At 53.0% G+C, this 12303-nt stretch overlaps 7 protein-coding genes across 7 annotated transcripts; 2 read left to right on the plus strand and 5 right to left on the minus strand.

Annotated features, from left to right (window-relative positions):
- Nucleotides 1-295: 295 nt before the first annotated feature.
- On the plus strand, nucleotides 296-1517 carry BBA_03453 (lipoyltransferase-like protein; the record flags this gene model as incomplete). Its single annotated transcript, XM_008598550.1, has 2 exons — nucleotides 296-1210; nucleotides 1296-1517. The coding sequence occupies 2 exons, from the start codon at nucleotides 296-298 to the stop codon at nucleotides 1515-1517; spliced, it is 1137 nt and encodes a 378-aa protein (XP_008596772.1).
- Nucleotides 1518-2090: 573 nt separating this feature from the next.
- BBA_03454 (DNA repair protein RAD14) lies at nucleotides 2091-3360 on the minus strand (the record flags this gene model as incomplete). Its single annotated transcript, XM_008598551.1, has 3 exons — nucleotides 2091-2509; nucleotides 2575-3226; nucleotides 3280-3360. 3 exons carry the CDS (start codon nucleotides 3358-3360, stop codon nucleotides 2091-2093), a joined length of 1152 nt encoding a protein of 383 aa, XP_008596773.1.
- A 454-nt stretch (nucleotides 3361-3814) lies between these two features.
- Nucleotides 3815-4626, minus strand: BBA_03455 (phosphate transporter; the record flags this gene model as incomplete). The annotated part of the gene is made up of 3 exons (XM_008598552.1): nucleotides 3815-4209; nucleotides 4301-4461; nucleotides 4604-4626. 3 exons carry the CDS (start codon nucleotides 4624-4626, stop codon nucleotides 3815-3817), a joined length of 579 nt encoding a protein of 192 aa, XP_008596774.1.
- Nucleotides 4627-5118: 492 nt separating this feature from the next.
- BBA_03456 (uncharacterized protein) lies at nucleotides 5119-5676 on the minus strand (the record flags this gene model as incomplete). Its single annotated transcript, XM_008598553.1, has 2 exons — nucleotides 5119-5444; nucleotides 5526-5676. The coding sequence occupies 2 exons, from the start codon at nucleotides 5674-5676 to the stop codon at nucleotides 5119-5121; spliced, it is 477 nt and encodes a 158-aa protein (XP_008596775.1).
- A 375-nt stretch (nucleotides 5677-6051) lies between these two features.
- Nucleotides 6052-8274, minus strand: BBA_03457 (phthalate transporter; the record flags this gene model as incomplete). The annotated part of the gene is made up of 10 exons (XM_008598554.1): nucleotides 6052-6266; nucleotides 6331-6459; nucleotides 6522-6701; nucleotides 6756-6892; nucleotides 6942-7061; nucleotides 7125-7231; nucleotides 7295-7468; nucleotides 7539-7756; nucleotides 7815-8005; nucleotides 8060-8274. 10 exons carry the CDS (start codon nucleotides 8272-8274, stop codon nucleotides 6052-6054), a joined length of 1686 nt encoding a protein of 561 aa, XP_008596776.1.
- An 812-nt stretch (nucleotides 8275-9086) lies between these two features.
- On the plus strand, nucleotides 9087-10427 carry BBA_03458 (TfdA family Taurine catabolism dioxygenase TauD; the record flags this gene model as incomplete). Its single annotated transcript, XM_008598555.1, has 4 exons — nucleotides 9087-9297; nucleotides 9393-9734; nucleotides 9815-10189; nucleotides 10270-10427. The coding sequence occupies 4 exons, from the start codon at nucleotides 9087-9089 to the stop codon at nucleotides 10425-10427; spliced, it is 1086 nt and encodes a 361-aa protein (XP_008596777.1).
- A 76-nt stretch (nucleotides 10428-10503) lies between these two features.
- BBA_03459 (NAD dependent epimerase/dehydratase) lies at nucleotides 10504-11317 on the minus strand (the record flags this gene model as incomplete). Its single annotated transcript, XM_008598556.1, has 3 exons — nucleotides 10504-10972; nucleotides 11030-11133; nucleotides 11192-11317. 3 exons carry the CDS (start codon nucleotides 11315-11317, stop codon nucleotides 10504-10506), a joined length of 699 nt encoding a protein of 232 aa, XP_008596778.1.
- Between the last annotated feature and the right edge of the window lie 986 nt (nucleotides 11318-12303).

Raw genomic sequence — 12303 nt, forward strand, 5'->3', positions numbered from 1 at the left:
AATGGAAATATTTCCTTGATCTCATAATTTTTCTCGTCTTTGTTCCGTCACGGGCGGCTTCCACCTGCTTGTATATCCTGCGTCTTTAGAGCGATCGGTACGTACCTTTGGACACAAGCTCAGCCCTGGCAAATCTTCAACTCAAGCTTTCTTCATCAACCTCTCCCAAGCTTTCTCCCATTACTCCGTCACGACACATAGTCGCCGCTTTCACGCCAATCGCACGCCATGCATCACCAATAACACAAATCCCAACATCTTCAACCCTCCCTCCAAACGGCATCCCTCGCCCGCGATGGCGCACAGGCCGCGGCTCCTGCGCCGTCTCACCTCGCCGTTCCTCTCCCCTCGCTTCTCCTTCTCGACCGCCGCCGCCGCCTGCCCCTCCAACAGGACGCAAATCTACCTTTCCCGCTCTCGAGACCCTCTGCTCAACCTGTCCATCGAGCACTACCTGCTACAGACAGTGCCCACCGACGCCACCGTGCTCATGCTCTACGCCAATGCGCCCTGCGTCGTATTTGGGCGCAACCAGAACCCGTGGATCGAGACCAACCTCGCGCGCCTCGCCTCCTCCCAGCAACCCCCGATCCGGCTTGTGCGCCGGCGCTCCGGCGGCGGCACCGTCTTTCACGACGAGGGCAACGTCAACTTTAGCGTCATCTGTCCCTCGGCCGCGTTTGACCGCAACAAGCACGCCGAGATGGTGGTTCGCGCGCTGCGCCGCCTCGGCCGCCCGACGGCGCGCGTCAACGAGCGTCACGACATTGTCGTTGACGGCGACGGCGGCGGCACTTTTAAAGTGTCGGGCTCCGCGTACAAGCTCACCCGGCTGCGTTCGCTGCACCACGGCACCTGTCTCCTGCAGAGCCCCAACCTGGACTCGATATCGGGCCTGCTGCGCTCGCCGGCCGAAGGCTTCATCAAGGCGCGCGGCGTCGACAGCGTGCGCAGCCCCGTGCGGAACCTCCATCTCGACGTCGCGGCCTTTGAGGACGCCGTGGTGCGCGAGTTTGAGGAAATGTATGGGAGGCCCGACGTGCGCGACACGGTCGAGGATGCAGCGGCGGCCTTGGCGGTGCCGCAGATTCGGCAAGGCTACGCAGAGATGAGCTCGCGCGGCTGGCTCTACGGTCAGACGCCACGGTTCGTGTTTAGCACCCATCCGACGGAGCAGGACCCCCGGCCGCGGCCAAAGCTCCCATTCGAGGTAACGCCAAAAAAAAAAAAAAACGCCATCCTCTCTCTCCCTTCTTTGCAGCCGCGCAGTAATTAACACAAAAAAAATTCACTAGGAGCGTATACACTTTGAAGCAAAGCAAGGCGTCATTGAGCGATTTCACATTGTAAATAGCAAAGGTGCACAAAAAGACGTCTCTTCTCTCGTCGGCGCCACCCTGTACGATATCGACGACTGGTCCGCGCGGCTTGCTGACGCTGGCCTTGCGAGCCAGCCAGCCCAACATATCGGGGAGTGGTTGAATGGCATCCTCGGCACGGACTTCACAAAAAGATAAGCATTTACACTAGTAGCGATGCATTCTCATCTCCAGCAGATTCATTGTCGGCCGTTGGTGCCGTGTGTATTCATCACGTGTATCATCATCTCATGTATCCTCATTTTCAGCAGAATCATCTTGGGCCGGGCTGTTTGTATTCATCATCGTGTATCATCATCTCATGGAGCTGCCGTCCCGAGTGACCAGCTGCCACAGCATTTACTCGCTAGCTTGTGTGAATAAGAGCATTTCGCCTACCTTGAGCGACCATAGCACGAAGCCTATACATAAATAGCGGGTTTCCCCAAGGCCAATAGCGTGAACTTTGCGGAATTGATCAGAAATGGTTGATATACTGTGACAAGTATCGTAGCCTTTTTTTTACTAAAAAGTTCAAACTTGATAGTATTCATCTATTGTTGCTAAAGCTTGCCATGCGTCCATCGACAAAGACAACGCACGCGATAACCGACTCGTCATGATGTATATAAATAAAACATGTCCAGGTGTAATTTATCATCCCAAGGTATATATCCATCAACGCCAATACACAGAGATGCATGCCAAATTTCTTGCCCAAACTTGCATCCTTTACAGCTCCAGCTCCTCCACTTCCATCCCGCACGCCGTGCACGTCTTGACCGTCATGCCGTGCTCATTCTCAATCGTCCGCCCCCATTCATGGACGTGCTTGCCGTTTCCACCTACTGCGTCGCCAAACTTGCTGGCGCCCGTCTTGCCCAAGTTGCCGGCCTGCCGGCGGAACGCGTCCGTCCGCGTCTTGCGCTTGAGATCCGTCAGCTTCTCCCTAAACTGGCGCTCCTTGCGGGCCTTTTTCAGCGTCTCGCGGCGCTCGTACTCGGCGTCCAGGGCCTCGGACGAGCCCCATTTCGTCGTGAGCGCGTACTCTTCCACCTGGCACCGCAGAAACAGCATCATGTCGTGCCAGTGCGACTTGTGCGGGTTGGGCTTGGATAGATGGGGAAGCAGTTCTGGGTCTCGCAGTTCAGCTGTGCCGCCGGTCAGTGGACTGCTCAATGTCTAGAGAGAGGAAAAAAGGAAAAAGGAAACTTACGATCTGTGAGCAAGTAATCCTGCTTGCACTCCGTCTTGGTCAAGAGCGAATACTTGTCTGGCAGGTTATTCTTGCACTTGTTGCACACGCAAAGATGAAAGACCTCTTCCCACACCCAGTCCACCTCGAGGCTCCCGCACTCGCGACACTTCTTCCTCGTCGTCTTGTCGTCGAGGACGCTGATGCCTGGCTCAAACGGGCCAGCCTTTTGCCGCCGCAGCGTCCGCAGCAGCTGCAGCTTCTCCCACTCCTGCATCGTCATGTCCTTGGGCCGCTGCGGCTGCTGGTCGTCGCCGGGCTTGGGCGCTCCGCCGCCCAGCGCGCGGTTGTGCGGGTCGTCCTCGGCGGACAGGAAGCCGCCCTTGGTGTCCGTCATGGCGCTCATGTTGTAGTCGACAAACTTGGCAAATTTCTTGGCGGGCCGCAGCTTCGACTCGTCGCCGCGGTCGCGGCCATCGCGGTTCGTGCCCGTGTCGGCGGCGGCGGCGGCGGTGGCGAGAGGACGCTTGCCGTTGGCTGGTTTGGAGACGTAGACGTCATCGGTCGGGACGAAGCCAGAGGCCGTCTTGGGGACCGATGGCGCAGTGCCTGCCGCTCGTTGCTCAGCTTCTCGTTGATCGCGAATCGCCTTGGCTTTTAATCGATTTTCTTCCTGGGCGCCCTTGTCAGCAAAGGTCGTTTTATAGAGGATGCGGCGGCACTCACTATGCGCTTGCGCTGGTCCGGTGTGAGTGGCGACTTGGCGGACGGCCGTGAAGTCGGCGGCGGCGTCTTTGGGCGCTCCATTGTAGAGTAACAAATAAGCTAGGCGCGACTGACCAACTTGACGGTTCCTGATAGTTGTGTATATTGTCGCAGCACAGAGAAACCTCTGTGGTTGCAGTGGTGACGCTTAAGCCTAGTTCGGAGGGGCTGTTTCACAGATTCACACCAGCGATCGGAGCCATCGCCACTCGCTCGCGCTTACACGTGATCGTCACTGAAGGCCTACAGGAAAGTCGCAAATCACACAGCATGTTACCAACCACAAAAGCTCTCATTAAAAAACATGATTTTGTGCAGCTTGTGGCTAAAGGGCATTGCACGTCTATTAGTGTTCCAGCGCGGGTGCGCCACGCTTGCAATCGTTACACATTCGCATCGCAACGCCGTACAACCTGTGGCATTCCATGATTAATAGTCGCTGTTGAATTCTCTCCCATTTTCCCCATTTGTCTATTGATATCCAGTGCGTGTGTTTTTACTCCTCCTTGGCACCGCCGCGGCCGGCCTTCTCGGCAGCCTCGACAGCCTTCTTGTCGCTCTGAGTCTGGCCTCCCTGCATAGCGCTCATGAAACCGGCCGCAGCCTTGAAAGGGCGCTTGAGGTCGCCCGAGGCGGGTTGGCCGTAGAGGTGGATCTTGACAAGGTTGCTCTCAAACAGGGACTTGACGGGGATAATGGACTGGATCATGAGGGGGTTGGTGTACTTCATGTACAAGTGCATGAAGCCCATCATGGCGACGGCCATGAGTTGGCCGCGGAAGGCTTGCTTGAGCTGGGCGGTGTCGTAGGCGTGGATCGTGGTGGTGACGAGCTTGCCCTCCTCGGAGGAGCCCATGGGCGCAGGCTCGACGTACTTGAGAGTAGTCATGTCTGTGCGAAGTTAGCAAGTAGGCCAATGAGCGTCGCGTGACGTAGGCGAAAGCTGCCGAGACAGCATCACAACCGCGGCAAATAAACGTACCCTTCTTCTTGTTGATCTGAGACAGGATGTAGGCGTAGATGAGGGCAATGACAACATTGCTACCGATGTAGACGGCGCGGACCGTGTTGAGAACCTGGGGGTCTTCGAAGGGGATGCGCTTCGATACCTGCATCATACCGAGGATGATGATCAGGTTGGTACTGCATCAATTGATTAGCCATGATTGTCGCATGGATTGCGCACGCGTGGGCTTTGCGCAGCAACTGTATCGCCGATTTGTTGTGCGTCGCAGTTTAATATCGCCGGATACACAGGTTCGTGGAATCAGGTACAGCTGCTTACATTTGGGGACTGAGGCCGGCCATTGTGAATAACTGCAGAAAGATGGACGATATGAGATGAACGAAAACGATGATCGGTGAACGCGAGCGACCTGTGGGAATGGCGAGAAGGATTTGAACAAAAGTCCTCGAAAAGTCGTGAAAGCGTCGAAAATGGAACCGCGGAGAATAAAGGCGAATTTTTGACGCGGCGTTGCTGCGCTGGCCTTTACGCAAGCAGCCACAGATGCCTAACTGACTGGGGCTATGTATGTACCTACGTGGTGGCTGGTGTGGCGCAAGAACAGCAGTCGGGTCCGTCTTTTCTCCGTTGCGCCGTAATCAATCCAGACAGAAAGAATCAATCAGCTTCGAGGTTCATATCAGCATCACAAAAACACGAATTACATTATTTAACTCTCGAATGTCATCAAAAAAAATTCGAGGAGCTGAATTGTACATGTCCAACTACTTATCCGCACGAGCGATCGCACTGGAGACAGAGACCCCCGTGTGATAGCCATCTTAGTTGGCGCATCACACAATCGGGTCGAGGTTCCCTGTACGTCCCTTGACGATGCCCTGCAGCTCCGACGTCACCCAACCGCCGTAAAAGTCACCGGGTTGCGGCACCACCTGCTCGCCATCCACGAAGCAGTCCCAGGGCCCGGCATAGAAAGAGAGGTATCCACGAATCGGTTCAAAGCCGGCCGTCGGCTCTTCGTATGTCCATATACGGTTGCACACATCCTGCCCGCCTAGGCGGAGAGAAAAGTACGTCGCCATGCCTTTCCACTCGCACCAAGTCCTTCGCCCAGTCTTGGTGAGCGGCACCTTGACAGACGACGGTGGTAGATAGTAAGCTGTGTCCGGCAACAGAATGCATGCGTCAGCTACCATTTTGCCTAGCGATGCATGCCAGCGCGGGCGATTGAATGACTTACTCGGGGGATGGTGAGTCTCCAATGCCCAGTACGCCTGCGTAGTGTCCGCAATGAGCTCTCCTTTGTATTTGATCTGCAGATGCCTAGATATCTGCTCCAGCAATGGCGGACGCGGAAACGACTGTACATTCATAGGGGCTCTGCCTGCCATTCTTGCTCAAAGCTGCCTTGCTTGTCTTCTTGTATGTATCTCGCAAGACTTTGATGTCTGGTTGAATTTCATGAGGTCATGATGGCACTTGTTCGGGTGTAGCTTAGTCTTAGTGGCGGACTTGCTCCTTTTTCCAACCCAAGTTTAGCTCTACGCGCCGTTCCTGACGCAGCATGGATGCCAAGGTGAAATTCACCCAAAAGAGAGCTTGTGGCTTTACATGTAGAAAATAAGGAAAAAGGTTTTGAAACACCTCTTTTATTCTACTTGAAGACTGTATCAGTCTCTATGAACTTCATTGGCCACCTTTCCGGCGCGTTCTGCGTTCTGGTACTAATAAGCACAGCTGTGAACGTTTAATCTACGTACGGCCTTCTAATGAGCGAAACGGAAATCCAGTCTCTTGTTGCCCTCTTTCGGAGGATTAGAAAGATACGCCAGCCTTTCTTCCTCGGTCATGGCGTTCCACTTCTCATCTCGGGTCTTGTTGCGCCAGATGTAGTAGAACTTGGTGAGCACATACAACGCAATGTTCATGCATACTACGCCAAGAAGTGCCCTATTGCCCCGATTGTATTGGGGGGCGTCATCTGTGAAATTGGGTCAGTATATCAGTATACCTGCTCGCCTTCATGGCGGACGAGCTACGCTTACCGGCGCGATACACGTTTGATGAAATGATGCTGCAGCCCTGCACAAACATGTTGTATGTGGCGGCCGAGACGGTTCGGGACCGCACAGTGTTGGAATTGCGAGACGTCCACGCGACTTGGATCGGATGGGCTAAATCGTCTGTTAGTATCGCGCCACCCATTCGCGGGGGAAGCAATGTCTGGATTCCTTACAGCTTGGGACGCCTAAAAGGAGGGTGATGACGCCAAACATGACCCATTTGTTGACTGCAGCGGTGTTCACGACGTTGAGATAGATGATGAAGGGCAGCGCCCAGATCTGCGCCAACATTGCAACGATGGAGAGATTGCGCAAATGCTCCGCCAAAAAAGTCAAGCCCAGCATGGTGAAAACTAGAATCTTGTCGTCAGTGAAACAGGAATACAATGATGGTCTCATGAACCTACCTTGTAATACAGTAGCGGGTATGGTGAGCAAATTTGACTGGAATCGGCTGAAGCCGAGGCCCGTCAGTGAGAGCGTGAGGTACAACCCTTGTGGTTGCACAGGAATCATAAAGGTAAGCCCTAAAGCATAAATTGGCCTGCATTATGGTTAACTGCCGGACGAGTAAACTTTGCTCTACTACATACCAGAGATCGTAATCCCTCAAGCTCTTCCACAGCAACCGTGGTGTCACTGGCTCACGGTTGTGCATGTCGCTTTTGCTAGGGTCGTCTCGTAGCACTCTGTTGACAATGATTTTCTCCTCTCTACATTCGATTAGAGATTAGCTAATTGTTCTAGAGTGTTTGATATCTTTTCTGTCGACGTACCTTTCTGTGAACCAGCCCGACTTGCCACGGAACCAACTAGCGGTTTGGCATGGCCCAGGCGGCATCAACAGCCAGGACAGGACGCCAATCAAGAAAGTGAGCAGCGCCTAATTTTGAAAAAACTTTGTTTTAGTGTGTAATCTGCAGAATCTTGTTTGATTGCGGCGCACCTCCAGCAGGAACAGCCATCGCCAGCCTGCTTTGCCTGCAACGCCGCGCATGTTCAGCAGCCCCATGGCAATGACGGCGGACAAGACGTCGGCCGTGTTTAATGCAGTCCAAAAGAAACCGAGCCGAATGGTAAGCTCAGCATGCTTGTAGAAGTAAGACAGATAGATGATGATCTGTAATCGTATTAGTTGACCATGTTACCGCGTTTTTTTTGTGAGGGGGGTCAAAGGTTCCGTTACTCACGTCGGGTATGAAGCCTCCCTGCAGAATGCCGAGCAGCGCGCGGGTTGCCAGAAAGGAAGTTCGTCCGGACAGAAAGAACTGTGCGCCAGCAACGATGCTCCAAAGACATATTTGGAGCGGGATCCAACGATCAGGGCCCATCCACTTGGACACGAGCTGCGAAGGCAGCTCGGCGCAGAGGAAGCTGAGGCGGAAAACAGTGTTACCGAGATTGTAGTCTAGGGCAAGTTAGCTGCGAGTCACTCAGAAGGGGTGCAACGGGCTCAACGATGGTACCATTTGTGGTCAGATGCAAGTCGTTCAAGAAATTGTCCGTCAGGGCTTGCAGAATGTTCGCGCGATCAAGCTCGAGTGCCATGAACATGATGCATGCCCAGGTCATGATGCGGAAGTCCAGCTTCCAGACGAGCTTGGACTCCTCGTTCCATGTCCAACGATACAATGGATCAAACCTATGATAGTTTTCCCTATTTGCATATTAACATTGAATGCTCTTTACGATTCGCACGGGCAGCCCTCACCATGTTTGCTTGGGGTAGTATTTCTCCAGAGTTGAGGGGTCATCGAATACACTCGGCTGCGTCGCAATGGCCTCTTTGTCAAATCGCGTGCTCCGCTGAAAGATGGACTGTCTTTTATTGACTGGGGCTCCCAACTCTGGTATGTCATTGAGGGACACGGCTGATGAGATTGTAGAGCTCTTGTCAGGACTCTTATTGAAGAGAACAGTGGCCATTGTTGTAAGTCGCTCGCAAGAAGAGATAATCCTAGGCTCTTTCAAAATATCTCCGAAATTCTATCCAATTCATTATATTTAAAGGCAGCTGATATGTGCGAATCGGACACACTCCGAGAGAAAGTACGGAACGTCCGATATCAGGCCCGCGATAGCCCGCATCTTTTTCGACATTCTTGGCTAAAGCACATCACAACATCCGTAGAGGTCATTCCGGAACCCGAGCGGCCCGTCGTATAGATATGTTAGCTAATTGATCCAGCTTGATAGATTCACGCTAACGCAAAATTTGCAATGAGACTTGCATTTGGGGAGCTGTTGAGGATGTCGTCGAGAAGCCTCCAGCTTGCGCCTTGACCAGCCATCGAAAGATCTACACCACATGCATGGCCAAGGGTTATCCCAGACATTCACCCCAGACATATCTTCAATATATTTGGATTTCGATATATACTACTGTATTGGCGCACCAATCCGACGGCGCGGATATGGCATTAACATGCTACAGCTGTATGGCGTCATCACTGCGACCCGTCACACAATGGCTCAAGCATGCACACGCAACGAGCGGGGAGACTGCACTATTCTAGCTTCTGTGCATTCTGTGCAATGATTGATCCATATGGCATGATTGATTAGCATGTTGATGGATTTGGCAATTACAGACGGCGCCGAAGCGGCAACTGTCTGATCCATCATGCTCACAAGGCTGGCTATATAACAATCCATGCCCTCACCAAGAATAGAGACCTCTGAAACAATATTTTGACCATTGATATAAGTCATAATTTCAAACAATTCAGTTAATTACAATGTCGCCTACCGCTGTTGAGTCAACCTCGGCCGTACCCGTCCCGACCAAGGGCAAAGTAGCGGCGCCTCTGCAAGTCACCGGGGCACTGAAAGACTTTGAGTCAGTTGAGATCAGCCCAAGCATCGGGCGCGAGTATCCCACAGCAGATCTTGCAGAAATTCTCAAGGCTCCCAACTCTGACGAGCTCATTCGAGACTTGGCAGTGACCAGTAAGTACCACATTCATGATGCAGCCAAACCGCTACCGTCTCTCTACCACAAAGGGTCGTTTCCTTGATACTGACTATTTTTCAACAAAAAAAAGTCTCTGAGCGCGGTGTTGTTTTCTTTCGTGCCCAAGACAACTTGACCAATGATTTGCAAAAGGAGCTTATTGAGCGGCTCGGCCGGCTAACCGGCCGGCCGGCCGAGTCGGGCTTGCACGTCCACCCGCTGCTGAACCCGGGCCGGGAGCTCGGGGGCGACGACCCCGAGATCAGCGTCATCAGCTCCGTGCAGAGGGAAAAGTACTACACGACACCCACAATCGATGGGCTAAGCGGCAAGAAGCAGATCACTGCGCAGTGGCACAGCGACATTGCTTTCGAGCCGTTCCCAGCCGACTACTCCTCGCTGCGCCTTGCCCAGCTTCCCAAAACCGGCGGCGGTAAGTGCTGCAACCCCCGCCCCCATTATCAATCTCGAAGCTTCTCAAAGACAGACAAGCTGACAAGGTACTGGCGATAGATACTCTGTTTGCATCTGGATATGAAATCTACGACAAGCTCAGCGAGCCGTACCAAAAGTTCCTCGAGGGTCTCAGCGTGACCTTTGAGCAGCCTGGCTTCGGCAAGTCGGCTGCCGCCCACGGCTTCGAGCTCTGGGACAAGCCGCGCGGCAACCCTGCCAACGTTGGCACGCAGCTCAAGGCCATTCATCCCGTCGTCCGCACGAACCCTGTGACGGGATGGAAGAGCATCTTCCCCGTCGGCGGCCACGTCAAGCACATCAACGGCGTCACGGAAGAGGAAAGCACTCACCTGTTGAACTGGTTTTTGGACATCGTGTACAAGAATTACGACTTGCAGGTCCGATTGCAGTGGAAGAATCCCAACGATATCGGTACGTGAACGTTGAACAAAGACTCGCACAGAAACAAGAGCGTGGATGACCACCGGCTAACATGGGAGAAAAAAAAATAGCTATTTGGGACAACCGTAGCACGTTCCACACTGCAACCTTTGATTACGAGGACCAAGGCGATCGGCTTGGTATTCGCGCCGTCGGCGTTGGCGAGCGCCCATTTTTCGATCCCCAGAGCTCGTCGCGACAGGAGGCGCTTGCAGCACGCAACAAATGAGTGCTTGTCGCATAGATATATCAAGTAGATAAAATTGAAATATATGTGCATTTATACAACCAATGTGATGAAATGATCATAGAAAGCTCAAGTCATGACGTTCCATGACAAGGAGCAATGTACGGGCTACCGTCCACGTCAGAGCTGCAAACACACAGATGTTGAGAACTCTCTTGCCCTGAGACTTCAAATTCACCATATGCATAATTGCAAGCTTACCGTTGATCTCGGACGTCTTGTTGATGAATGGTGTATCGTTGTCCTCTGGTACTGGTCGGCCCAGGAAGGCACACAGCGGCGCCCACCCCTCGCTGACGTGATACTCGAGCAGCCTCTCTGCAGGCACAAGGGCTCGCACGCGCGCGTAGTGCGCTTCGAAGCTCGCTTTGCCATTGCGTGGAAAGTCATGATCATAGAGTACCTGGTGGAGCTTCTGGAACATTGACCAGTTCCATCGGTTAGGCATGCGGAGAAGCCGGGCAAAGAGGCCAATGGCGGCCCAGACGATGCTATTGTCGACGACTTCAAGGGTTCTGGTAACGGATCTGAGTGCTCATTGTAAGCTGATGCCTGATGTGAAGCAGGACCTGCCAACTCCTCACTGATGCCACTTGTCCACGTCTCGAATAGTGAGGATCACTTTTACATCCGGGTACGCTTGGATAAGCTCCTCCGCAAAGTACGCAGCTGGCATATCGCACACGGCCTGAAACACGACATCATGAGCATGAGCATCTACAGCGGAGGACGAAATCGAAATCCACCTGACAGTGTCCCAGCAAGACATCAAAATCCTCGCGGCCTGGTATTCGGCCAACGCCGTCGTATTTCGCTTTCAGCCATTTCAGCCAGGTCTGGCAATCGCGCGTACGGATAAACGCCGCATCCATTGTGTGATACGTGTGAATATAGCCAAGTTTCGAAAGCGCCTCTGTGAGTGCTGCAATTTGCATGTTGTTAACACCGCGTTTGAGCGTGAGATTTGATAGTCAGACTTGCATCTTGTTCCGGTGCGGCTGTAGCCAAGACAGAGCACCTTCATAGGAACTAAACGTGGGTGTGGTTTGGCCATGATTCTGTCGTTGAGCTACGACTTGCATGAGGTGTAGATTGCCGCGAACAAGAGATACCTACGTATGGTGTTGACAGCTTTATGAACCGGGTCGTCGACCGGCACCTCGCTAGCAACAACGCCACATGGGCTGAGTATCGATGTGGTGCCTTTTGTAATGCCAATATTTCTGCATGCACATTTACCGTTGCGTGAGATGATGACAAAGGCTGCAAGCAGTCATGCGGCTGGATCTCAGCTGCTCGCCGAGCGGCCATGAATAGGCTAGCCAGTAATTGGAGCGAAGCATGAGTTGCATGCAAGGTATGCAATTAATTGCTAGCAATGAGGTTGTGCTGTATTGAAATGTATAGTGGTGTCAAATGTGCAAAGACTTTCAAGGAATTCCAGAGGCGCGACAGCAGCATGCGGCTACCATACGAGACCGGTTGTTGAACCATTCGAACGCCTAAGGTATTGCGAGATAATTTGATCAGATCTGAACGTGGTAGATGGTGCTCACGTTCGTGGGCCGACTGAAAAGCGAACCACATAGTGGGAATAGGAACACGCAGCATACAGTGTTGTTGGTGCTAACTCGCACAGTGGTCAACTAGAACGGGATACGGGAACCAGGCGCATTCGAGTCGTGAGAACGTTGCCATACCATGTATGTGATCTCAATTCGTGCACCGGCACTCGCTAGAGGTATTTCTATAAGTTTGCTTCTTGATTTGGTGTCGCCACAACCGTATGTGTTCTGCGGACTCAAGGTGTCCACACAAGAAGCATCGATCTGTTGCCGTCAACTGTAAAGCAAAGCCA

The sequence above is a fragment of the Beauveria bassiana genome (genome assembly GCF_000280675.1).
Source record: "Beauveria bassiana ARSEF 2860 unplaced genomic scaffold BBA_S00007, whole genome shotgun sequence".
In the NCBI taxonomy this organism is placed as follows: Eukaryota; Fungi; Ascomycota; class Sordariomycetes; order Hypocreales; family Cordycipitaceae; genus Beauveria; species Beauveria bassiana.